Source organism: Rhinolophus sinicus, chromosome 16 (genome assembly GCF_057876585.1).
Source record: "Rhinolophus sinicus isolate RSI-liver-muscle chromosome 16, RSI-T2T, whole genome shotgun sequence".
NCBI lineage: Eukaryota > Metazoa > Chordata > Mammalia > Chiroptera > Rhinolophidae > Rhinolophus > Rhinolophus sinicus.
Window position 1 is genome coordinate 96,021,442 of NC_142516.1, and position 25,210 is coordinate 96,046,651.

At 43.3% G+C, this 25,210-nt stretch overlaps 1 protein-coding gene across 2 annotated transcripts in view; it reads left to right on the forward strand.

Moving 5' to 3' along the window:
- MIPEP (mitochondrial intermediate peptidase) overlaps window positions 1–22,669 on the forward strand; it is a 176,639-nt gene extending 153,970 nt beyond the window's left edge. For both annotated transcript variants that reach the window (XM_088793507.1, XM_088793508.1), the window contains one exon: window positions 22,408–22,669. In XM_088793507.1, the coding sequence (XP_088649633.1) occupies window positions 22,408–22,505 (98 nt within the window). In that variant the 3' untranslated portion in view covers window positions 22,506–22,669. The remainder of the gene's footprint in view (window positions 1–22,407) is intronic.
- Window positions 22,670–25,210: the final 2,541 nt, after the last annotated feature.

The window sequence follows — 25,210 nt, forward strand, 5'->3', positions numbered from 1 at the left end:
TAAATACTACACAGGTGGACTTTCAGGTTACTTAATGTTTTTAGAATGAGTCGTCATTAGCTCTGAGTCCCTTGGTCTTCCCTAGTCCCCATAGACAGCTTGTGGCCAGAACCCAGTCTAAGGAAGTCCCAGAAAACAGTATTCCACCACTCCCTCCCTGTTGTTTGTTCCACATCCACCCAAGAGAGGCTTCTGTCAGGCAGCCATGTTTCCGTGCTGACCCTTAACTCTGGAATACTAAGGGAGCTTCACAGGAAAATCCTGGTTGCAGCAACAGAAACTTTTCTTAAAGAGTATATTTGTTTCCTCTCAACACTCTAAATAGCACCATTTGAAGACACAAAAATAGTGGTTAGAACAGCATATCCTTTCTCAGAGAAGAAAAGTGGTCATGTGGTACAATAGAATTAATTTGTAGTTACCAGCTCTGCTACTTACTATCTGTAATTTACTTTAGAAAGTCACTTAATCTCCCTGGAGAAGGTAAAATGTGATTTGACTTCAAAACACTTCTTTCTAATCTGCTTCTCCTTAGCTCCTTTTTCAGTCCATCTCTGCAGGGTGCGTGTTATAATTGACATAATAGATGCAGTTGAAAGTCAGAAAATTACAGGTTCAAATTATGTCCTTACCTAGTTTTAAACACATTCGTTGCATGTATAAAGATATATGTTACAGGCACAATATTCAGTTACTTAATCCCCCACTAAACAAAATATGGCCATACCTGACTGAAACCAACTTAACTTAATTACCAAGAATCCTGGGGTGAGGTTGAGTTCTCTGTATTCAGTTTTCTGCTGTTCATTCCACACCCCCACAGTGTTTTTGGTTGGTGTTAAGTATCACATTTCTAAGTAGCAAGAAAACTTCAAGTTTTGGCTGAAAAGAAACCGTGATACGGTGTTTTCATCCATTTTGCCATTTAAAAAAATATGTAATAGAATATTTTTCAAGTGTGCTATGGTGAACATGATCCAAAGTTCAGTTTCTAATACAACCGTTTCATAAAACGTATGCTTTTATGAAAGATGAACATGCAGTAAGGTGTGTGAGTAGCAGGGAAGTAATATTTTGTACCCACTAGGAAGCAGAAATGTTTCTTACTACAACAAATAAAAGAGTGGAATTCTATGGCTATTAGGGATTAAAGCTATATTATTTAAGCACTTTGTGAATAACATAAATTACTCGTGCAAGCTTATATATCTTCCTCTGTAGACTACTTTTGGTATCTTTCTTGTATATCATCTAAAATTCTTAAGTAAATGACCCTTATTGCATTTTTAGGTTCAGATTTTAGTTACCATTAAATAATCAGAAAGAAAGCTAACATAGTGAAAGATTGCCATGTGCCAGGTGCTTTCTGCTATGTTATCTCATTTAATCCCCTGTAACATACACAGGTCTTATAGTACCCATTCTTATAGATTATGTAACTATGTCAGAGTTTATTCTCTTTTTTTTCTGCCTGTCCTCCCACCTCCCATGTCTTCCTGAATTGATCTTTAAACTCTGATTTGATATTGAGCAGGTCTTTAGAACGTGGAAGATATAAGTGACGTGAGCCTTGAGGCGTTAATGACCCCAGAGTCTGAAGTGACATCCTAACTATTCCCTTTGACACTGGAGAGGCCAGTCTGTCATACACTGATCCGCAGTAAAATCTTCCTGAATCTGTTTTCATATGAGCTCCTTTAGACTTTTGTGGCAAAGCTATCAACTTAGTTTATGGTCATTTTTAGTCATGGTATTCTTTCTGATAGAAAGATTCTCACCACAGCCGAAAGAGCATGGTGCCCAGTTAAGTTTCATGTTTCTGCCTCTGGTTATAACATTCCTTGTGCTCTCACCCTTCAACCTTTGCAAAAAGAATTTTGTGAGGGAAAGGAAAGGTTAACATTCAAGATTTTTGCATTCCAGAGGGTATTTTCAAATATTAAACAATTTTATTTCTGTGCTCCTTTCCAGAAAAGAAACTCTTAGCTTTATTTTTATGTCTCTGTGGCCAAAAGTAGTATGCAAGTAGAGATATAAGGTAATGATAAGTTGACAGCTTTTAAAAAGATCCAACATCAGATAAGAATAATAAAAAAAAGAGTGGATAAATGAGTGGATTCTCAGTGAAACTCCCTCAGTTTGTTTGTGTTGCCACAATGACTGACTCTTGGAATCAAAGCCTAGAAGTCCTCAGGGCCTTACCTTAAGCTGATTAAAATCATAATACCTACATTTCTGCGGCATTTTCTGGTTTTCAAAACACATTCAGTTTTGCCATAATTATCCTATCTTACATTCTGTATCATCTCTTCTAACTTATTACATATTATTTTTATTCAAGAAACAAACCAGATAATTGTGGTTTATATTCCAAAAGGTCCTCCCCCGACAGACCCCAAGGAGATAACTGCAATCTATGATGATAACTACCCTTCTCTTTAAAAACCTCCTTGGTCCTGATAGCATTCAGCATACCCAGCACCCAAGTCTTGGTTTCACACCATTCTCCATTAGAAGGAACCAGAGCTCCTTGGAGAAATGGCTGATTCTAGGGCTGGGTATGCCATCTGAGCCTGGAGCATCTTATAGGTACCAGAAAAGAAAATAGTCCTCAGAAACGTACAAAGTAATGGGGTGGGGCGGGAGGGCAGGGGTGGCAGAGGGAGTCAATCGTCCACTGAGAAAAGAGTTCCCAATAGCCATAGCCAAAGCTGCAACAGTGTGAGGAACCAAATAAATAAAGCAGGATTGAAATGCAACACAAAGTAGAAAATACATATCTGCGAGTCCATCCTGACACAAATGATTGAATAAATAAATAAGTGGGGAGAATAGACAAATGTCCCATGCAGAAGAATTTCAGATAATTTATGTAGATACTCGTCCCTTAAGGAGATGGAGCGTAAGTCCCACCCCTAACGTGTGGGCCACGCTGAGTGACTTCCTTCCAAAGAGGACAGTGTGGAAAGGGGGAAAAAGCAGTGTAACTTGAGAGTGGAGAAACTGACAAACACGACCTCAGCCAGGTGTTCAAGGTCAACATCTACAGTGACAGGTCACGTTGATAATAGGTGCCCCCGAAATAGTGTGATGAGAAGGGCACTTCACCTCTGTGTTCTTCCTTCCCAAACCCATAATCTCAGGCCAGTCATGAGAAAACCATCAGACAAACCCAAAGCGAGTGGCATCGTACAGAAACCTGACCAGTACGTGTCAGAACTGTCAAGGTCATCAAAGACAAGGGACCCTGGGACCCTGACACAGCCTAGAGGAGCCTGAGGAGACGTGACAAGTACATGCCGTGTGGTATCGTGAATGGGACCCTGGAACAGAAAAGGGACATTAGCTAAAACTAAGGACATCTAAATACAGTGTGACTGTAGTTAGTAATGCTGTGTCAATATTGGTTAATTGGTTGTGACACATGTGCCCGACTGATGTAAGATAATAGAGGAAACGGGCTGACTGGGTGTGGCGCATATGGGAGCTCTGTACTAGCCTCACAGTTTTTCAGCAAATACAAACCTTGCTTAGAAGTAAAGGTGTAAAGACAAAAAAGCCTCTTTGGTAAGGTTTTCAGTAATGACACCACCACTCATGGTTCACACCTCACCACAACTCCATTTGCCACATTTCCCTGCTTCCTGGCAGCCATTCCTGGTGCCACTGTCACCTCTGTGGGGAGAACACAGAGGCACCTGGGTAAAATTGGAGGAGGAGGGTTCCTGTGGCACGAAATGAGGCTGGAGAGGTGAAAGGGCAGCCCATCCCCCATTGCCTTGTAGACGCTGGCAACGGTTTTGGGCATTTATTCTGAGGACATGAGAAAGCACTGACAGTGTCTGTAAGGCAGGTAGTGACAAGGTCCGGTTTATGGTTTACCCTACCCCCTGACTGCTGAGGAAGGGGCCCTGGTAGTTTCTCATTTGAATAGGACCCTTGCTGTTGGCAGTAATCCTGGTGAGAGGGTGACTGGGCCTGGGAGGGTAGGCAGCTGGGATGCAACGAGGTTTTATGATTTAAGAAATATTTACGAAGCAAGAGCAGCAGTCCTGGAATTGATTCAGTGTGGGAGTGAGTGAGAGCGGTGTCGAGGATAATCCCAAGTTCCCTGCTTTCAAGATGGCGAGGCGGTCATGCTGGTCCAGCCACCAAGAGCCATGGGGACCCATCGGTCACAGCAGCGGGAGCAGTGGCCAACTGAAGTGTGAGGTATTAATATGAGAAAGGACACGGTAGAAACGTGGGAGCAAGAACGATCACCCTAAAACAGTTCAGCCGCCGTGCAGAATTCACCTCGAGAAGATCCCAGGTCAAGGGAATTCAATTCCCGAATTGCAAGGGGGCCTTGTACAGAATCTGCTCTAGGAAACCCTCTTCCTGGAGTTCTAGTGCTGGGAACCCACTCTATCACCTGGCACACTTATTCCCGTTTTAGATGGCTCTGCCCGATGGGATGACACAGTTATACAAGTTGACACAAACGATTCTGTCTCCTTTTAAAGATTGATGTCTTGTTGACACAGCATCTTAAGGTAATGAGCATTGGTGCTTTTATTTTTTTAATAACCTGATTACTAATGTAACAGACCACATGTGCTTAGTGCTGCGATACTGTTGGAGTTACTTGTACCATTCAAACGTGATGGCAGTCAAGGAGCTCTAGAACCATCAACAAAAGAACAGCCGACATTTAAAGCGCAGCAACAGCTGGTGTGGGAGGTGAAAACTACTTTTCCTCCCACCTGCTACGTTCTTCTAGCTGAGCTAATAATCAAATTAACAGATGGATTAAAAGGAAAAAAATCAAATTTTTAATACGTGCACCTGGGGAATTCATGTCACCATGAATATTGCAAAGACAGTGAGGCAACTTGGGTATATATGACATTTTTGGCAAAGGAGGAAAAGGGGGAAATTGGGTCTGAGGTTTCAGAAGTGAAAATGATGATTTACCAGTAGTTGAACAAAAGCAGAACACACAGCAGGCAAGTTCTTGCTGGGCAACTCAGAAACAATGGGGCGCGGGTTACCTGGCTAACAGGCCCTGCCTGAAGCCTTCCTATTTACTATGCTTAATTCAAATCAGGCTGCTGAGGCCAACACCCTAAGATTCCCTTCCCAAGCAGGCCTTTCTGTCTGAATCTCTCGGGCAGGACATAGGCAGGAGTGTCAAGGTTCTTTCTGAATCTTGTTTCTTACTAAACAGCTTAAAATTAATATCCCAACAAGGCAGTTTCAGGGTGGCAAAACGTTGGTTCCCTTCACTTGATTGATTTTGCCTATTGTCGAAATGGAGACACAGTAACTTAAATAGAAAAGACATTATACGCTGTTTTACAGCACACAAAAAAGGAGCTGTCCTTACCACTTTCAGTTTTCAAACATGCAGTTAACATTTAATCCCGCAAACTGGTTAATCCCTCATTAGTATTGCCGTTGAGTGGCGAAGCTGGCAAGCCCAGTCCTGAGTGAGGACAGGATGTGTGCACGGGCTTTACTTTAAAGCTTATTCTTTAAAATGTGTCTCTTTACTTTTTATTTCTTTTTTGTTTTTGTTTTTTTAAGGAGGGCGCAGCTCACAGCAGCCCATGCAGAGATCGAACCGACAACCTTGGTGTTATTAGCACTGCACTCTAACCAACTGAGCTAACTGGCCACCCTCTGCTTTTTATTTATTAATTAAGTGAGATAAGTGTTAACACAGGACAGGTTCTGCCTGAGTCAGCCAGCACCTTGCCCCCCGGGTGTGTGGGGTCTGCGTGGGTGAATGCCAGACGTGCTCCATGACACAAGTGGTGACCGTAGCTGCTGACTGCACAGCCCAGGGTGCAGTGTACGTTTCTAAGTGGCTTATGAGGAACCACCCTCACACAGACATATTAAATATTAAAAAATCAGATGATTTAAAACTAGTAAGCAAAACTGTGCTGTTAGAAGTAAATCACTCAGATGAATTCTGGTGGGTTGCTCCTAGTTTATAAATATAGATCCTCTATTTCTTCCCTCTTGTTGTCAGAGACGCCTTCTCTGTCACTCTCTCCCCCTTTACTGTATTTTTCTTCATAGCACATGAGTGATCATCATAAATACCAAAATATACTTAAAAGATCAAATATTTCTTGTTCCATAAAAAAGTGGTGCTTATTAGAAAAGGGGCAGGTTTTCCTTCACCTTGTTCTGAAAATTTTTCTATCACATAAATATTTCCAAGTATTTTGTGGGCCTAAATATTTTGGTGAAGCTTTTTTATAAGATAAAAGACGATACGTTTTATAAAGGCGTCCTGTCACCCGCTCGTTCAGCACCTTGGCTCTTCTCAGATTTCTTGTCATCGCTTCTGCTCACTTGTCTGGTCATCAGATTTGCCTTGATCCTCCTGCCACATCCTCTTCCTCCCCACACCCACGTCAGGACCCCCACTTCATGGCCTTGTCCTGTTTGCCCCAGAGCTGTCAGCAGCAGGCAGAAGGCAGCCAGGGCTCCTAGACGAGCGCCAGCCACTTGGCTATCCAGACGTGTTGTGTTCTCTGTAGAGCGCTTCCTCTCAAAACTACATGCATTTATTACACTCGATGTAACCAGGGTTCTACAAGGCATATAAAAATAGATCATTCGTGTGCTTTATAATCCATGGAATGCGAGAACAAATCCATCTGGTAAATTACTAAAGTTATTTAAGAAACGAACATGAAAGTGGAAAATGTTTCACTACTGTAGGAGGCCAGAAATAAATTCTGCCACTTGATGTATGACAATTAGTAGTATCACAGAGAGTAACTCAGCTCTTGTGGCTTAGTTAAAGCAGGACCATTCTAGGCAAAACTGCCTGCGGCCAAGTTTCCCTGACGGCCTCGACTTCTGCCCGCTCTGACATGTCAGACTGTCCCTGGCACCTTGTGTGCTTCTGGGTCCATTTGCTCTCAGCTGCATCACCGTCATAGTTTCTAAGATTGAAATAGCTGTCCAGAATGTCAGCTTTCATTAAAATGCATTATTTTAATATCCTTATGTTAGTGACTAGTAAATAATCTGACAGAATTTAAAAAAATATATGTTAGTTGTTGGTAACATCAATTCATTTAAGCTGAGCAAATATTAATTGAATACTTACTGCTAACCAGGCACTTTGGGGACACAAAAGTAAATAAATAAGAATAATATGTAGACCTTACATTTATGTGAGGGGTGTAGCATCCTGTGAGATATAGCATCCTCGGGGAGGGGGCTGCAGGAAGGTGCCCACCTGGGGAATGTGGTCTGCCCCAGGACTCAGGCTCGGGGTGGCAGGCTCCCGGGTTTCAGCTGCCCCTCCCCCAGCCAGCATCTTAGTATCTGCAGCAATTGGATGCCCGATGAGGCAGCCTGGGGCTGAGCACTGAGGGAGGGGATGTGCTGAGGGTACCAACCTAAGTAAATATTACAGGTACAGGCTCTGTACGTACCTATTATATTAATGGGCATTAAGTCTTGGAATCTTTCTTTTCACCAGATGTCATCACCAGGATATTTCCAGTCTGTTTCTCGAGACAGGTAGCATTCTATAAACATCAGATGCACCTACCCCATGTTCTTTGCTTATGGGTACAAAAGAAAAGGTCAAACTTTGAACCAAACAGATAGAGGAATAGAATTTGAGGTGCAAAGAACTAAAACTAAATATAAGGTCAGTATTTCAAAATACAGATAGAGGAGAAAATGTGAGGGTATTATAAGTGAAATGCCCTTAGGAAGTGAGAGACAGTGTTTTGACTTTCTAAATAAATTGATTTGGAACACCAGGAATAAGTAATTCCTGTGGGTTATGGTATTTTCGCAACACATCAGGCAGATAACTGACTGTGCCATACTAGAAACTGATGAGCATTTTGTGTAAATTTTACAGTGTAGGGTGGTAGAAACCACCTAGCCTATTGCTCTCTTTCTACCAATAAAAGGAAGTTATAGATCTTTACCAGGAATCCATAGATCTTTTCTTCTGCTAAATTTAACCCAGAAGGCTCTATTATCCTTGAAATTTTTTTCCGATTTTTACTGTCAGTGTTTCAATGACTAAATTTAACCAACATGTTTTTTGCCAAAAATTTCTGGGTAAGTAACTTTTAAACAGAATTTTAACTTTTAACCTGTCAACTGTGTACTACGGTGTGTGTGTGTGTGTGTGTGTGTGTGTGTGTGTGTGTGTGTGGCACTTTTCATCTCAGTGCAGTGCTGTGGTTCCATCCACAGGCAAGTGAGTATTGACTGAGAAACAGCTGGATGGAGGAGATAGGTAAAGGACCCCACCTCTTATTAAACCCTGGAATCAGAAGTTCCTGGCTAGGGTTTCCAGGCTGGAATTCCTGCCCGTTCTCTGGAATTTTTTTTGCTTTCCAGTTCCCGAATCCCTAGAAAAGTTGGTCAGGAAATCAAGAAAATCGGCTCCTTGAACCCAGGTGGTTGGTAGTATCGGCCATCACATTGTGAAAACAATTCATCGTGGAGAACAGAAAACAGTTTGTATCTCGGGATTCGGGAACAGGAAAGCGAAAAAAATTCCTGAGAACAGGCAGGAATTCCCACCTGGATACCCTAGTCCTGCCTAAATGATCTGGAAGGAGATTTGCTGTGCAGGGAGGGTCAAGGCACAATGACATAATGAAAGAATGCCAGATGAGGACACAGACACTGCCTTAATACACTCATTGTTAGATATTGTTATCCCATTTCACACAGAGGGAAAGAGAGGCCTAGAGCAGGTGAATAATCCCGCAGTGTTTCACAGCTATTGCATGGTGTGGTCAGGGTCTGCCCCACGCTGCTCGCTCATCACCAAGGCCCTCGGGGCCCACTGCACCTGCCGGCTCACAGCACCCCAGCCCCAGCCCGACTCCTCTTGTTGCTGTTGATTCATGGTGGGTGGTGCTCATTTTGATGTTTTGTCTGAACAGTAGTAAACTGTCCTTTTCTGCTTGCTGTGTAAATGTGAAGAGCCCTCTTCCACTGGTTAGCCATCTGAGATAATGTCTCTGGAGCTGGACTTTATTTGAGGTGAGAGCTCTTTTCCCAGATGAATGTCTTGTAGTAGACGCTTTCCAAGCAATAGACCAACGATTCCGTTTTTAGATGATGTCAACATTTGCTGCTTTCTCAGAGGAATGTAGATAATATTCTTTCAGCTCTTTTGATTCCTTAATGAAAATAATCACAAAATGTTTAAAAATGGTTATTACAGATGGTGTCCTTAACATGTGGTTACCAATGTGTGCTGTTGGCAATGGGGTAAAAACAGGTTAGAAAAGCAGATGTCATTTCCCCTAGTCCGTGATCTACACTCTTCGCTTGCCGCCCTGAGGCATCACGCTTCAGGGGCTGAGGAAATGAGAAGTCGAAAGTAATATCTCTGGCAGGACCAGTGCTGGGGTTACGCTCATGAATTTACCTTTAGAAACTGTACTGATAAAAGGTAAAATAATAATGGCAGTAGTAGAGCTCTAGAGCAGATTTTAGTTGAAGAATTGAATTTAGTTAAAGTTATTTGCTTACTCTAACTGTTGTTTGAAATGTTGCCAGAGCTTAGAAACAGGAAAATTTCTCTTGGTTTAACTGAATCATTTCCTGAAAGATCGTTTACAAGATATCTTCTCATGTTTATTTGCATCTTTTCAGCTATCTCTAAAAGAAACTTTTTCCTTTGGACTATTATGTAACTTTGCCAATAATGAAACTAGATTAAGGAATGATCATACCTAAATCTAATTTTCTTTTTTACCTAATAGTTCATCTTTACATTAAAGTTTTTTTCAATAGAGTAATTCCTCCTTAATCTCAGTGTTTGCATATCTCAAATATTTGAATAACATTATCAAGTTCTTTTTCTACCCCATCACATAAATTATGGTATGTCAAATAATACATGTTTAGTTTTTAAATCTCTTTTCTTACAGTGCTAAATGTATGTTTAGTTTGATTAAGCTGTCGGGTCAGGAGGACAGCTAAATTCCACTTAACATTTTCCCTAAAAGCAGTTTAAACAAAGCAGAGCTTTAAAAAATTCTTAAAATCTTAAATCACATACTCAAAATAATTGAAATTTCAGCACCACCCTCATTTTTACCTTTTTCACACACGCGCTTTTTCCACTTCAGGATAGGAATTCTATTAAAATGTTGTAGTAGCCTTGTGTACTGATTTTCCTAAGATGAGTAATATTTTGTTGAATATTAGCCGGCAAGACTAATTAACTTCCACTGCTTTCCTATTTCTAGAGTTGAATGAGCAGGAGCGAGCGACAGTCGTAGCAATAATAACAACCATGAGAACAGTAGCTGTATAACTACTGCTAGAAGCCTTTGATGTGTGAGACCTGTACGAAGCAAGTTGCATGTATCACCTCATTGAATTATCTCAACAATCCACGGGGTGCTTAAGTAACTTACACACAAGATCACACGGTAGCAAGTGGTAGAACTAGGTTCAGATTCAGGCACCCCAACTCGTCTTGTGTAGCCTTGTGGGTAATCTCTTAAACTTCTTTTTGAGGTTTTCCATGCAGCTTTTGCTTTGGAAATAGTTGCACGCATCTTCCCCTACATTTCCCCCCTTGCTCTTTGATAATTTTTGGTGACTGAGTTGCCTTGCCATGAATACATTGATGCTCAAAGAAAATATTGTTGAGTTCACAGAGCGATATATCATGGGGACAAATCTGAAAGATGCACATGCGAACTGGAATTGATCAGGTCTCAGGTGCTTTACGTACATGAAAGCGGTTTGATAGCAAAATACAACTTGTTGAATGAGAACTCTTGGCTGCAGAACAAGATTTTTTACTTTACAACACACTCATTGGCAAAAACCTTTTCTTGCACAGTGTAACATGGAAAGCATGCCATGGAATCAGGCTTAGAATTTAGTGGCTCTAGGATTACAACATAGTTTCAATAATAGAGGTAAATGGCAACCCAGAATAATAGCCAAGCAAATACAATCCCTAATCTTTGGCTTGTTTGGATATTTACTCAGCGTAGCTTCTGAAAGAGCTGAGAGCTTTCTGGAAGAAATAAATGGAAGAGAGCACCTGCGTTCCCAAGGCTAAGACCTCCCTTTTGTAAATGCACTGAATTTTTAAGAGGGTGTGGATGTGTTTAATGTGTGGGTGTGTTTGTTTAAGGAAGACAGTGAACTTCAAAAGGCAAAATGTTTTGTAACCCAGAAATGTAATGGTAAATGGAATTATTCAATCTGCTATGAAATTAAAATAAACTAATTTGTAAACTGAGCTCAGACATGGGGCTCCACTTGGACCAGCTTCATCCAGCAGGAAGTTTGGACGCTCTGCTTCAGTCTAGTCAGGAACCCCAGAAATAGAACCGCCAATTTGAACAACAGCAGATACTAACCCACCTAAGGGACAGTAGAGTTTTTTCAGTTCAGTGAGGAAAGGAATTTCACTTTCTGGCTGCTATCCTCATTTTCCCAGGAACTGATTGCAGATACTGGGACTCCACCTTTAGCCAAAGGGATGGGTAACCACAGCCTTCTAGAGAGAAAAACTTCAAAGCAGGGGAGGTGAGCCATACAGTTGCCCTAGGCTTGGGAGAGACGGATCTGGAATGAGAGTTCCGATCTCATAAAATTCACTTTAGACTTTTCAAACTGCCAGGCCAGCCTTTGTACTCTAATTCTTAATCAGTCTGGGCTGAGTTTGGCACATGTAATTATTTCAGCTTAAAAAAATAGCCATTAACTATTCTGATGGATTTTTAGAATTGGTAGTGGTGTTGGGAATACACAGATTCCCCTTTTCATGCATTCCCAAATCTGTATAGACAGTCTGCTATTCGGTGGGTCCCAGTTACAGTTGTTCGGTAGCAGAGGGTGGGGTAGCATAGACAGATGAACGTCTGGGCTCTATCAGAATCAGAGGCTCTATCTTAATACTTCTGGTCTTTTTTAAAAATCGTGGCAAAGTACGAGGTCGGACAATTCAGTTCGGGAACTCATCCTAGAAAAAGTGCTACTTGATTATCAGACCTCATACTTTATATATAACTAAAATTTAGCATTTTAACCAGTTTTAAAGTGTACAGTTCAGTGACATTCACAATTTTGTGTATTCGCAATCTTCTGTAACCATCACTACCACCCATTTCCAGAACTTTCCCACCATCCCATTGATCTCTTCTAGGTAAATCTTTTATCACAGCTGCTAACGGGTAGGAAAATGGGTTGCCTTTAATCTTTTGTTTCCTTCTTTTAGTAGATAAACGGTTATCCCATAAAAAGTAGGGAAAAAGTAAGACAAGCAATGATTCATTAGCTGGGTAATTGTGAGTGTGAGCTTGATGCTAATATCCTAAATACTTAATCACAGACCAATGTTTTGGAATTCAACTTGTGAAAAAAAGAAAAGTCAACCTCATCCTTTAGCTCTTGTACTGGGAAGTAGCTTTTTATAAACCTTTGGGTCTGATTGTTACTGTTACCAGTTATGGAGCCTTTTCTCTGTGTTAGATGCACTATTTCATTGTTATAATGATCTAGCAAAGTAGATGACATTATGCCAATTTTATGAGTTCAAACATTACACTGCACTCACACTTTACCTTTACTCGGATTGCTTCTATGAGGAATGAGGTTTAGGAAGTTAAGTGACGGGTATGAGGTCCCTTCCCCAGTTGGGTAACTCAGGGTCATCACTCGCCACACCTTGGTCTAAGCATCAGGGTATCATGCCTTTAGCGGCGTCTAAAGTTGTGTTTAGAAGAGGAGGGATTTATCTTTCCTCTCTATTCCTCCTGGACAGCCTTTCAAAGGAAAACTTTTGTGTGGCCAGAAGAGGAAAATTAGACTGAAATTTTAAGTCATAAACTGCGATGCTGAACAAGATCGTGCTCCCTTCAGCTTGCACGGTGCCCCGAGGCTGTTTATCCAACCACTTGGTGGTCGCTCTGCGGTTGTCACAGCTCGTGCCGTGGTCCCGATAGCCGGTCCCCAGGACATTTCCTTTTTGAAGACCAAGTTCTTCTTGGTCCACGAGACTGTCCCCTAAATCCGTGATACCTGTAGGCTTTAAATATAAACCTGACTGACATTATTTAAACCAAGTCCCAGGCTGTGTCTGAAATGTTAAGAGTATGATTGGCCCTGAGGTTTGATTTTAAGAGATCCGATGAGTTATTTGTCCCGGCCTTCTTGGGCTCTGAACGCTTGGTCAGTCCTGGTGCCGGGACTGTATCTGCCTGGACCCCAACAGGAGCACCCAGGCCTCAGCTCCCCTGGAGAGCCTTGGACACACACCCAATCCATGCGCCTCCATTGCACCTTTGAAACCTACAAAGAGAAGGGTGTTTGCTTCCCTGGTTCCACAGGAAAGAACACATTCCAGGACCCACAAACGACTGAGGCGATCCCACCCAGCCCCTAACCAGGCCTCCCCTCACACCTGCGGCCACACCTGGCCAGGGCTGCCAGGCACCGAAACACTCTGTTCCCTGTTTGGCCAGGAACACTGCCCTTTCCCCAGTAAACGTGGATGGGGAAATCTGACGTGAAAGCTTGCTGGTGTATCACCCGGACATGATGAATCTGAGGGAAGACATAGTCATTTAAATGAAAAAAATACCTGCTTCTGTCCAAACCCTGGGTCTAGAACGTTGGTCCTTAAACAAGATCAGTGTCCCCCAGGCATCACTAACTCCTTTTAAGTGACGTGTGAACTGCTCTTTTTTTCAACTGGGAATCTCCTTGCAAGAAGCAGAACCAACTCTGGCTTACAAACCAGAAAAGGAACTCAGGGGAACAGGATGGAGGAGGCCACAGAGACAAAGGGAGAAATCGAAACAGTGCCCTTTCTCCGTAGAAGGGACAGATGCATTCCTGAGGGTGCTGGTGGCAGGATGGGTGAGTCCCTGTCACCTTCAGACCTGTTTGTCATCCTGCTCCAGATGCAAACTGCAGGAAGAACACATCTGGCTGGCCCAGCTGGGCGAGGCAAGGCGAGGGCCGGGAGGCGTTGGCCAGCTGCCCCAGCAGGCTGCTCACTGGCACACCCGCAGGGGTCCACACCCTCCTCGGGAGGTTTGCACCTGCACAAGGGAGAGGGTTCCTCAGCTTCCTTGGCCTCTGGAGCACACCGCCCCTCCTCCCCCCCCCCCCCCCCCCCCCGTGACAGCCAAAAGTGTCTTTAGACATTGCCACGTGTCCGCTGGGGAGTAAGGAGGGTGGGCAAAATTGCCCTTAGTTGAGAACTGCCACCCTAAAGCAAAATCAACCCTCTGACCAGAAGGGGGACGGGTGCTGGGTGGCAAACAAGCGGTAGCCACTTGGTCTCTCCTCGGTCTGTTTTCACGGTTCCTGCCCTGGTCAGAATGCCGCCCAGAGTCTGTGGGCTCACCAGCTCCATGCACTTCTCACTCACAGACTCTGCCTCCTGACAGCAAGGTCCCCTGAGGCCCCTTCGCCTAGCATTTAGTCATCACTCCCTCTGTACCTTATGAGTACCATCTCTGTGCCTTACAGGATTCTACAGAAACAAGTATTTCCATGGTTTTAATCCCCCCCCCCAAAATAATGAGCTTCTCGAGAGCAGAAATCATGTCTCACTTAGAGCTGTGTGCCCGGTGTGTCTGGCACAGGGTGCTGGGCACGTGGGTACTCGTACATGTTCTTATATGTCAGTGCACGAGCAGACTGGGTCTCAGATGGAGTGAGGTGTGGGTACGGCCCTGCGTACTGTAGTGTTGGGGAAGCTTGGCAGCCAGGCAGGCGTCCATTTCAGAACCCCTAAAGGGGGGATGCACCAGTTCTGTGGGGAGTCTGTACTTCAGCACGTCCACCCATGCCCCCGCCCCCTCGTCTGCTAGGAATCACCCTAGAATGATCCATTTTTGCGGAACTGAGGACACTCCCGCAGAGCGCCAGTGCCTGTGCGGACTTCCTGGTCTCCTGCCTAGAGAAGGCGCTCTCCTGGGCTGGGCTCCTCTCCACTGAGGTTTGATTATAGGCCTCCAGCTCAGAACAGCCGGAACGGCTGCGTGAAAGAAGCTTCTGAGATGTGTTTCTGAGCTTTCCTCACAAAAGAGTCAATGATCGATAAACACAAAGTACTGTTTCCCAGGAGGTGCTAGTAATCAAACTAGACTCTGCTCCATTTTTAAAATAAAAATACTGCTGCTAACTGCCAAAGCTTGCCTCCTGGGTGGGAGACTCCTCACACAAGTCGGCAGTCCCGGCCCACCCCGTCCTCTCACAGCTCTGTCAGCTCCCTCTCTGGCCGCCTCCTCCCCAAGACTTCAAGGCTGTTTTATGCCAAATCCATTCGATCCTTTTAGGTGCTTTTCCAGCCAGTGGTGTCATCCCTCTGGAGCTTGGGAGTCATAACTTTGAACAGTGTCCCAAACAAATCCTACTTTTGTTTCAGAAAAGAAGTATGTTTTTAGTTTAGTTAAATAGAAAATCAATACATCTTTCTTGCTCAGTATTTTTGAAGTTATAGTAACTTTGCCTCACTTTCCAAGTGAATCACTGTTTCCCCGGGTCCACCAGAGCAGTGGTTCCCACACATCAGGGAGTATCAGACACACTGGGAGGGCTCGGGCTCTACCCCCATTTACTGACACGTTAGGTCTGGGGTGGGGACCAAGAATGTGTATTTCTAGCAGGTTCAGGTGACCCCAGGTTGTTGGGTTTTAAAACTAGGGTTTTAGAACCATGAGAGCATACATTTCTATAAGACAGATTCTTAGTGATTTTTATACATAGTATCCTCCTAATAAATCATAGGTGATTTTTTTGCCTACCATACTTATATTAGGTACTCAGGTACAAATGAAATGAATGAGTGAGTGAATGAATGACTAAATGTAAAAACTTACAAAGCTCTATGAATAGTTACTTCAGTTCACTTCTCGCTGCTTTCACTAAACTTTAATCAAATGCAACCACAGTTTTATTAGACTGGGCGCTCTTGGTTGGTGTTGAGCAATAGGAGATATAACTATTCCACTCTTCCAAGGCTTAGAATAATTCTAATGTTTTTAATTACCCCGATAATCCCGTGTCTTCTCAAAATTAAATGATACAGGGCTGGCCCGGTGGCTCAGGCGGTTAGAGCTCCATGCTCCTAACTCCAAAGGCTGCTGATTCGATTCCCACATGGGCCAGTGGGTTCTCAACCACAAGGTTGCTAGTTCAATTCCTCAAGTCCCACAAGGGATGGTGGGCTCTGCCCCCTGCAACTAAGATTGAACACGGCACCTTGAGCTGAGCTGCCGCTGAGCTCCCGGATGGCTCAGATGGTTGGAGCACGTCCTCTCAACCACAAGGTTGCCGGTTCAACTCCCGCAAGGGATGGTGGGCTGCGCCCCCTGCAACTAGCAAGGGCAACTGGACCTGGAGCTGAGCTGCACCCTCCACAATTAAGACTGAAAGGACAACAACTTGAAGCTGAATGGCACCCTCCACAACTAAGATTGAAAGGACAACAACTTGAGTTGGAAAAATGTCCTGGAAGTACACACTGTTCCCCAATAAAGTCCTGTTCCCCTTCCCCAATAAAATCTTAAAAAAAAAAAAAAAAAAAGATACAGAGGCCATTTAATCTCTGGTGCTTTGGGGGCCAGAACGAGATTCCATCCTTGCCAGGTTGGCTTAGAGGCATGATCAAACTGCCAACCAGTTCCCAATCATGTTTTCAAATAATTGTATTAGTTGTACATGTAAACAGGCACACAAGGGGTTAAAGAGCTCATGCCAGGAGCATGTTGATATTTAAACGATGCTCCGGTTAGATTCTGTATTACATATTACAAAATAACAGGGTGTGAACTTGCAGCTTTATACACGTACTGAAGTCATCCTGGGGCTGACAGAATTTTTTCTTGGTGAAAGCATAGAAATATGCATAGTTAGGAGTCCCTTAAACGTGTAAGGGCTTCTGTTTGCAAAGGGTTACCACAGATACTTGGAGCCCGCCCAGGAAACATCCTTAAGTGCAAAACTCTTAGGCACTTTTTTCTCCCAGTGTTATGCCTAATAAAGGACTCCCGCAGCAACCAAGCGTGGCCGGTATTGTGCCCTGAGAGGAAGGGCTTGTGTCATGACAGCGGTGCCTGTCCCAGCCACGGCGGGCAAAGCCATTTGCCAGGACCAGCCTACTGCCTTCTCAGCAGAGGCCGCTCCCACCTTCTCTGCTCTTTACTTAGGTCCAGTTAGGCAGTTACATAGTTGCGACTGCTTGCGAAGTGTGCCCCGCAGGACAGAAACCCCGTTGCCCCGGAGCAGTGGGCATGGTGGTTCTGTCTTCAAGGCAGTAAGGGACAGTTAATGAGTTGGGTCCTTGTAGCCATGGGTGGCTTCAGGAAGCTGTTAGCCTTTTTTTCTTTTTTTCTTTTTCTTTTTTGGTATTTCTCCACACATTTGGTTTTTGTCACATCCGGGATGCTGGTGTTTAAATATGGACTTTCTAAGAACGTTATTATTTTACAACATTCCAGGGCATGAGGCAATATGTCACCAGTGCCTTAAGAGCATGGGCTCTGGAACCAGACTGCCAGGGTTCAACAAAGAAACTTTGTGGTTGCATGACCTCTCCTTGCTCCATTTTCTTCTTTCTAAGATAGGTTCCTCACAGGTGCATTTGAAGGGTCAGATGGGTCAATGCTCTTAGCACGGTGCCTGGTGCTCAGTAAATGCTCAACAGAGGGCTGCCATTATCCCTTTGTGTGTGACGACGGCAGTCTTTGCGTGAACCTTTCTAGACCCGCTGTCTGCGCGTCAGGTCCCAGTGCCGGTGTCTTTATGCTCACGGTACTTCCAGCTCTACGTTAGCAGTGACTAGAGAGAATGGCATGCAGTACAGTTTGGAAGCCCATGCTGCCTCAAAACTCAGCCTTGGAATCCTTTTGATATCATAATTTATTTTCATCAGGCCTAGAATCATTGCCCTGGTACTTCAAGTTTATGAAACATGCTAGTTTGCGCAGAGCGGTCGGTGAAAATGTTCTGGCTTGTACCAACTTTTATTAGCCCATTTGCCTCTCAGGTAGAATGAGGAGAAAAATAAATTAAACCATCATTCTTCAACTGCTCATTATATATTCTCTGTCCCTCTGAGTAGGACAGGTAGATGAAACTCAGCTGCCTCCTTTCCTTTGTAAGGAACTCCCAATGCAATTTTGGCTTTCTTGCATTACTGTCAACACTTTGCTTTTTTGAGTTGTAAAACTGCAGTTTGTTTCAGTCCTTTTGGCAAAATCAACCCAAATACCCCTCCCTAATTTAGGTGATTTCCACGGTGAAATATGTTTGTAAACTCCACCCACTTACGGACTTAACAGCTCCAACCTTTTTCCCAGGGGCTCCTAAGAAATTGCAAGTCTAGTCATCGCCCTTTTAAGATTAAGACTTGAAGACAAAGGAGACATTTTTGTCAGCTTTTTAAAAAAAAAAATCAAAGAGTTCTTGGAATTTTTTTGACTGCACATATATAATATAAAAACTAACTTCAATTTTTCTTATTTGTGGAACTACCTTAACACATTGTGTTTTTCTTTTAATTCTGTACAGAAGTTAGTTCATGTTGACACTTGCCAAACATTTAAATCTAATTAAAGCGAGGATGCCATAACAATATACCAAGTGAATTCTTGCCCCAGTAACTTTCATTATCCCTTCGGGTCCTGTCATCCTCCTTTTTAAACCTTCATCTTTAGCAATCACATCACATACAAAATTACCAAACCGTTGAGCTCTGACCAGATTTTACCTCAAAATACCATGAGTGTATGTTTTTCTCTTGTTGTTGCCACAATTGCCATTCTCTGAGATGGGGAACTGGAGAAGAAGGTGTGCTCGTTGGGTCTGTCTGCCGAGAAGGACAGAGCAAGGTCACAGTTACATTGGCAGTTTGTTGAGTTGAAATGAACCACTTCAAAGGGACAGGAGGGCCATGCTTAGCTAAATAGGTTTGCTCGGAATTAAGCGGGTTTTACCTCCTGACAGTTCTTGTCATTTAATTATAAACAGCCAGTCATTTAATTATAGAAGTTTTCACATACTAAAAGGGATAAAATGGTGTAATAGATTAGCACGTGATTGAAAGCCATGTTTCAATGTTTTCCCTACAATTGTTCTCTGTATTAAGAAACCTGGCACATAGGAAATGCCTGAAACCTGATTTATCCATCACATTGCATCTACCTAAGTAATAACCTCCATCTAGAAAATACGATGTGAAATGTGTGAGTTTAACCATCAGCAGAGACGGCATTTCTGTAGTTAACACAGCTGGACCAGAGGAGATGCCTTCTTTCATCCATAGAGATCATTTTACTGTAAAACGAAAGCTGTGTTTTGAACCTAGCTGCTCCTTATTTCTCAGATAGTTCCTCAGATGGAGCTATTAGAATTTGAACTTGAATGGGGATGAAAGTATTACAATATTGTCCTTAACTACTCCAGGTCTAGTTAGTGACTGACAAGTATGTGTTGGGAGCTACTGGTCTTATGTACACCATACAAAGCAGTCCGTGGGCTGTTTCCTACAAGGTCACTCTCCCTGGTGGGAATGACCACGTCCGTGTGTCAGGTCCTGGGCCCACCCCCCTGAACTCTGTGTTCTCACTGCTGACTGAAGTCTGGATGCCTGCACAGGGGTACCCCACCCCCCAACCCCCCGCCCAGCAGTGAAACGTGACGAGCTGTTGGCTTTGCTCCTGTTCTCCAGCTGTTTCCCTTCCCATTCCTGGTCACTAGTTCCGAGGCTCACAGTCGTGTCGCATCATGTCTCCCCCAGGGCCCCCCCCCACCCTTACCCCAGCCCCACGAGGCCACTTACGGTTAACATACATTCTGCATTTCCCCCCTTTCTGCCTTTCTCAGGTTCTCCTCGCCACATGAAGGGCCCTAATATGGACTTCAGTCGTCCCCATCTTTCAAGTTGTTACTCAGATCCCACCTCCCACAAAGCCTTCTGAAGCTCTCCATCGGAATTCACCTTCTCCTCCTGTTCTCCCACCAACAGCACTTCATGTGCTCTTAGCATCCACAGTTTTCTTTTGTCCATACAGCGTATGTTGAAAATTTTCAAACATTCAAAAAAGTTGAATGAATAGTACAGTAAACACTCATATACTTGCCATTTATATTCTACAGTTAACATTTTGCTATATTTGCTTTATCACGCGTCCAGCTGTCCATTCTTTCACACACCCCTCAATCTATCATAGATATTATATGTAATATGCATATGTTTTCAAATCAAGTTACAGACATCAGCACATTTTACCCCTAGACACTTTTGCATGCATAGCATGAACTAGAGTTCAATAATTATTTTCTTTTTTAGTGAAAATTTATATACAGTGAAACACGCACATCTTTAATGTACCATTTAATGAGTTTTGACACACGTTTGCACCTTTATAACAAATCACTTTCCAGATACAGAACATTACATCAAACCAGGAAGTTTTCGTGTGTCCCTTTTCAGTTGATTGCCATCTCCACGCTCAAAGGCAACCACTGTTGTGATTTTTTTCACCATAGATTAATTTGGCCCATTTCTGAACTTCATATAAATGAAATCAAACAGTATGTACTACTCCCTTGTGTGAGGCTTCTGGCATTCAACGCAGTGTGTTTGAGGTCCGTCCGTCCATGTTGTTGCCTGTGTCGGAGGTGGGTGGTTCCTTTTGTTGTTGAGTGGCATTCGTTTTGTGAATATACCACATGTGTTTATCCATATACTGTTGATAGAAACTTGTGTTGTTCCCAGTTTGGGGATGTAAAGCCCTTTTCTTTGCTGACATGCTTTCATTTCCTTTGGGTAAATATCTAGGAGAAAATTGCTGGTTTACAGGGTAAGCATTGTGCTTATTAGTTTTGTGAGAAACTGCTAGACATTTTTCCAGAGTAGCTGGGTCATTTCACCCTTTTCGCACTGATGTATGACAATTCAGGTTGCCCACAGCTCTGCCTATAGGTGGTGGTGTCAGGCTTTCTCATTGACCTGTTCTGGTGGGTGTGTCATGCTGTCTTACTGTGGTTTTAGTTTTCTTTTCCTGGATAATGATAATGTTTTGTCTTCTTATATGAAAGGTCTGCTCAAATCTTCTGTCCATTTTTAATTTTAAAATACTTGGATGATGAGTGGGAAGAGTCCTTTATATATATTCTGGAGACCAGTCCTGGTAGAGCTGAGTATTTTCTCCCATTCTGTCATTCCTTATTGATTTGTGTAATGGTTTCTTTTAAAGAGTAGAAGTTTTTAATTCTGATAAAATATATCAACTTTTTATGGTTTTTATTTTCTGTGTGATCCCTAAAAGTCACAAGGATATTCTATACTTCCTTTTGACACTTCATAGTTTTAGCTTTTACAATTAGGTCTGTGCCCATCTCAGATTAATTTTTATGTATTTGGTAGGGTCAAGATCAGTTTGCTCCCCCATCTGGATATCCAGTTACACATGGTTCACTTTTGTGGTCGTGTCCTTCTCGCCCTCGTGTTGTGACTTTACCTGTTTGACCTTCAGTGATCATGACCTGGCCTGATCCTTTTCACACAGCAAATACTCAAGACATGTTAATTGAACTACATTAAAGATTTAGAGGATGATAGAGGGCTCTGGCAATCTTTTAATGTCTCAGTGTTGGAATTAGTTTTATGGGATCCACCCCCCAAATTTCATGCTGTGTATAGAGCCCCATTTATCCCTTGAGTGACATTATCTGCCAAGACTGTAGGTTGAGACAGCAGGGCTGACTGCTTGAATCTTTGGCTTCTTTAGAGTGAAGAATGGAGATAAATTCAGCTTTTTATTATATGAGTAACATATGCCAGACACCGTGCCTCACTGCGTTCCACTACATCTTATTGTTTCATCTTTATAGCAACCTTGTATGTTAGATGAGCAGTTTTGAGTACTGGAGATTTTAAGTGACTCCTGCATTGTACAATAAGTAAGTTGCAAAGTTAGGAGTTCTCCAGGATAGGAAAATTGGGGGAAAGCCAATAACTTGATTCTGATAGGAGATTTCTGCAAAAGAATCAACACTTGATTGCTTTTTAAAGTATATAAAACTTGGTAATCAAACATATTAAATTCTGAATCAACTCAAAGATAATTAAAAAATTCTTGTAACGTCACTCCTAGTATATAATGTATCTGCAAAATAAAAACCCTTGGAAAACATATTTGGGCCTAAATGTCTATGCTAAGTTTTGATTAGATAGTAAAAAGGTATTGACATCCTAAATGTCCACACACTGCACAGGACGTTTTGTCATGTTCTCAGAGTCAGGTGATGGAGCCAAGCTTATTTCAGAAAGCCAGATGTTCTCCTGCAGAGACTGGAACATGTGTCTCTGTCTCTTCTCGTATCTGGGATGGATGTGTGGGCTGACGTTTGCTTTGTTTGCAGGCATGCTTCAGAAGCAACCTTCTATCGATGACTTTGTAAGTGCCCTCGTCTCCGACTTGGATTTGGACTTCGAAACCTTCCTCATGGATTCTGAATGACGGAAGCACCTTGAATATTTCAAACTGAGGTCATGTAGACATTAGCTTTGTTGTAAACGCCACAGCTGTGAACACTCGTTTCTGAGTTCAGTGCTCACTTCTGTAATAACTTCTGAAAAACCTCAAACGGATGGAACTTGGAATAAATAATTTGTTTTAATGAAGCTGGCTTTTAGCCTGTTTGGCAGATTTTTGAACATACGGAAATCTACTCAGTGAGCTAGTAAAAACTAGAGCATAGAGTTGTTAAATTTAAGGTCCGGGCATTTCCTCAGTGCAGCCACTCTCCTGTTGAACTTTCCCCCCGTTTCCGCTGACCGTTAATTGGTTAAATTAGACACTTCATTAAAAGCTGAATTATTTTTGTTTGAAGCTGTCTTCAAAAAGATTACACAAAGAGTTCTTTTGAATGATTACCATTTCTTACGACCACTGTACTAGGCTTTGAAAAGGCACTTGGGGTAGTCTGCTACAGCGACCAAGGAACCAAGTATGGTTTCCGAAGTACCTGCCATTGACTGCAGCATTTAGGCAGCATTTGGGTGGACTCAGAACAGGTAACACTTGAACTCACACTCCTCTGGCTTGATTGTGAATGTCCAAAAATAAGGGCAGTACAATTAATAAGTGATGTGCCAAGAGCCAGCAGCTGACGAATAAAAAAACTGGGATTTAAACCATATCTGTGTTGTCCTGCACCCATCTGCCTTCCATTATTGGCATACTGTATCCCTGTGCGTTCATAATAGGAAAGAAAAGATTCAGTGAGTTTCTCCCACCGTCAAAGTCAAGAATTTAATGATAGACCTTTAAATAGCATCTGCTAGCGGCCTCTTGCTGCTTCCCACCAGTGACGACGCAAAAGGCCAGGTGAAGAAGCCCCAAAGCTATGGCACAGGTGAAACCTAGTCACAGAACCTGGAGGGAGGAACTTCCACAAGCTCAGAAACAGATGTGGCCAGATGAAGAAATGTCGGTGACCCACCCATGTCGGGTCCCACTGGGTGCAAGAGGGGCTGACCCGTCATGGCCTCCCACACGCGCACTGAGCGGGCGCCAACCAGAAGGCAGAGCTGCGGGCCTGCCGCCCCCGCGGTGCCCACGCGAGCCCCGTGCTGCCCTATTCCTCTCCCAGCTCCTCTCACTGGAGTTCTCAGTGTGAACACAGGTAACTTGTGAACACAGAGGCTCCTGGGGCGGGAAGTAGGGCAGGCGTGGCAGTGGTGCCTCCCCTGTACTCAAAGCAAAGCTGGGGCAGGGAGGGCAAGGCTTGGGGTGATGCTGGCAACAGGAAGGGCCCCGAGACCAGTGCCCCAGAAGGCATTTAGCTGTTTGTGTCCTCTACCCCATTTATGCACAGAATATGAGCTAAGGTAAGGGAAGATCTTCCCTGGCAAACCTGAACTACACAAATGCTAGCTCTATGCTGAGCCATGGACGGGGAGAAATTGATACAAACCTGTAGGCACGTGACAAGTAAATCACAAACGGTACTTTAACCAGCTCCCTGGTAACCGGCAGTGATACGCCCCTGGGTCTTTGTCAGTCCATTTGCAGTTGAGGGTGAGTAAGGAGAAAAATCTGTGCGGAGCCCAGGCACACGCATTCTTCTGGAAAAGGTAAGGGAAAGACCACGTGGAAGAGCGTAACTTGGAAAATTATTTTGCAGAGGAAGTAAAGCCCATGTAGAAACCCTCTCTGGTATTCTTAGGGAGGACTGAGAACACACGGTGTCTAAGAAAGCCACAGAGAAAGAGCACGCAGAAATAAAATGATAGGACAAGCTCAAAAAGGAGATGGGTAGCATAAGAAAGAAAGAAATGCAGAGACACCGAAACACGGTGCCATGATTTAAAACATCATCAAAGCAGAAAAGTGCAAAATTACCTAGGGAAGCCCTGGGAATCATCTCAGGATGCTGAGTGGAGGCGTGTGGGTGGAGCTGGTAGCACGGAAGCGGAGGAGGGCACCACCCCCTCCAGACCTTCAAGTTCCTGAGGGGGAAGCAGGCACGACGAAACGAAAGCAGTAACAAAAATCCAATTCTTGTGTCCGCATGTGTTCCCAGTGCTCAGGACAGCGGGTACCACGTTGGAGGTGCTCGGGTGAATGCATACTATGCAATGAATTTAATACAACTTGCTTGACATGAGAAGAAAAAATGAGTGTGCGATTTAAAAGGGAATCCTTGTTGATTGCCCAACAGTGTGACTGTACTTGATGCCACTGAACACTTAAAAATAGAGAAAACGGTGAGTTTTGTCACGTATATTTTACCATACTTTCTAAAAAAGAAAGAAAATCCTGCATTCCACATCAAAACAAACGAGCAAAACAGTGGAAAGAGAGCCTCACCTAGACACAGTCTGCCTTTTCTTTTGAGAGTTTAAATGTAAATATAAGAAAAATTATAAACCAGCATACCCAAAATTGGGCTTTGCAGAACAGTTCCCAGGAAATGTTACTCAGTGTTCTGTGGACTAAAAGAGTCCCTTATTAAATCCACTGGGGAAATGCCACCTAAGCGCTGAAGGTTCACTGTAGACATCAGCAGGCCTCTGATCACAGAACACACAGAGCGTTGCCTGTATGTCCCAGTGTTTCCAAACATATTTGACTATAGAACCTGCCCTCTGTTGGAGTATCTATGGAGGACATTTTTCACAATCCTGAGAAATCACTGCTAAAAGCATTCAGCTAGAAAC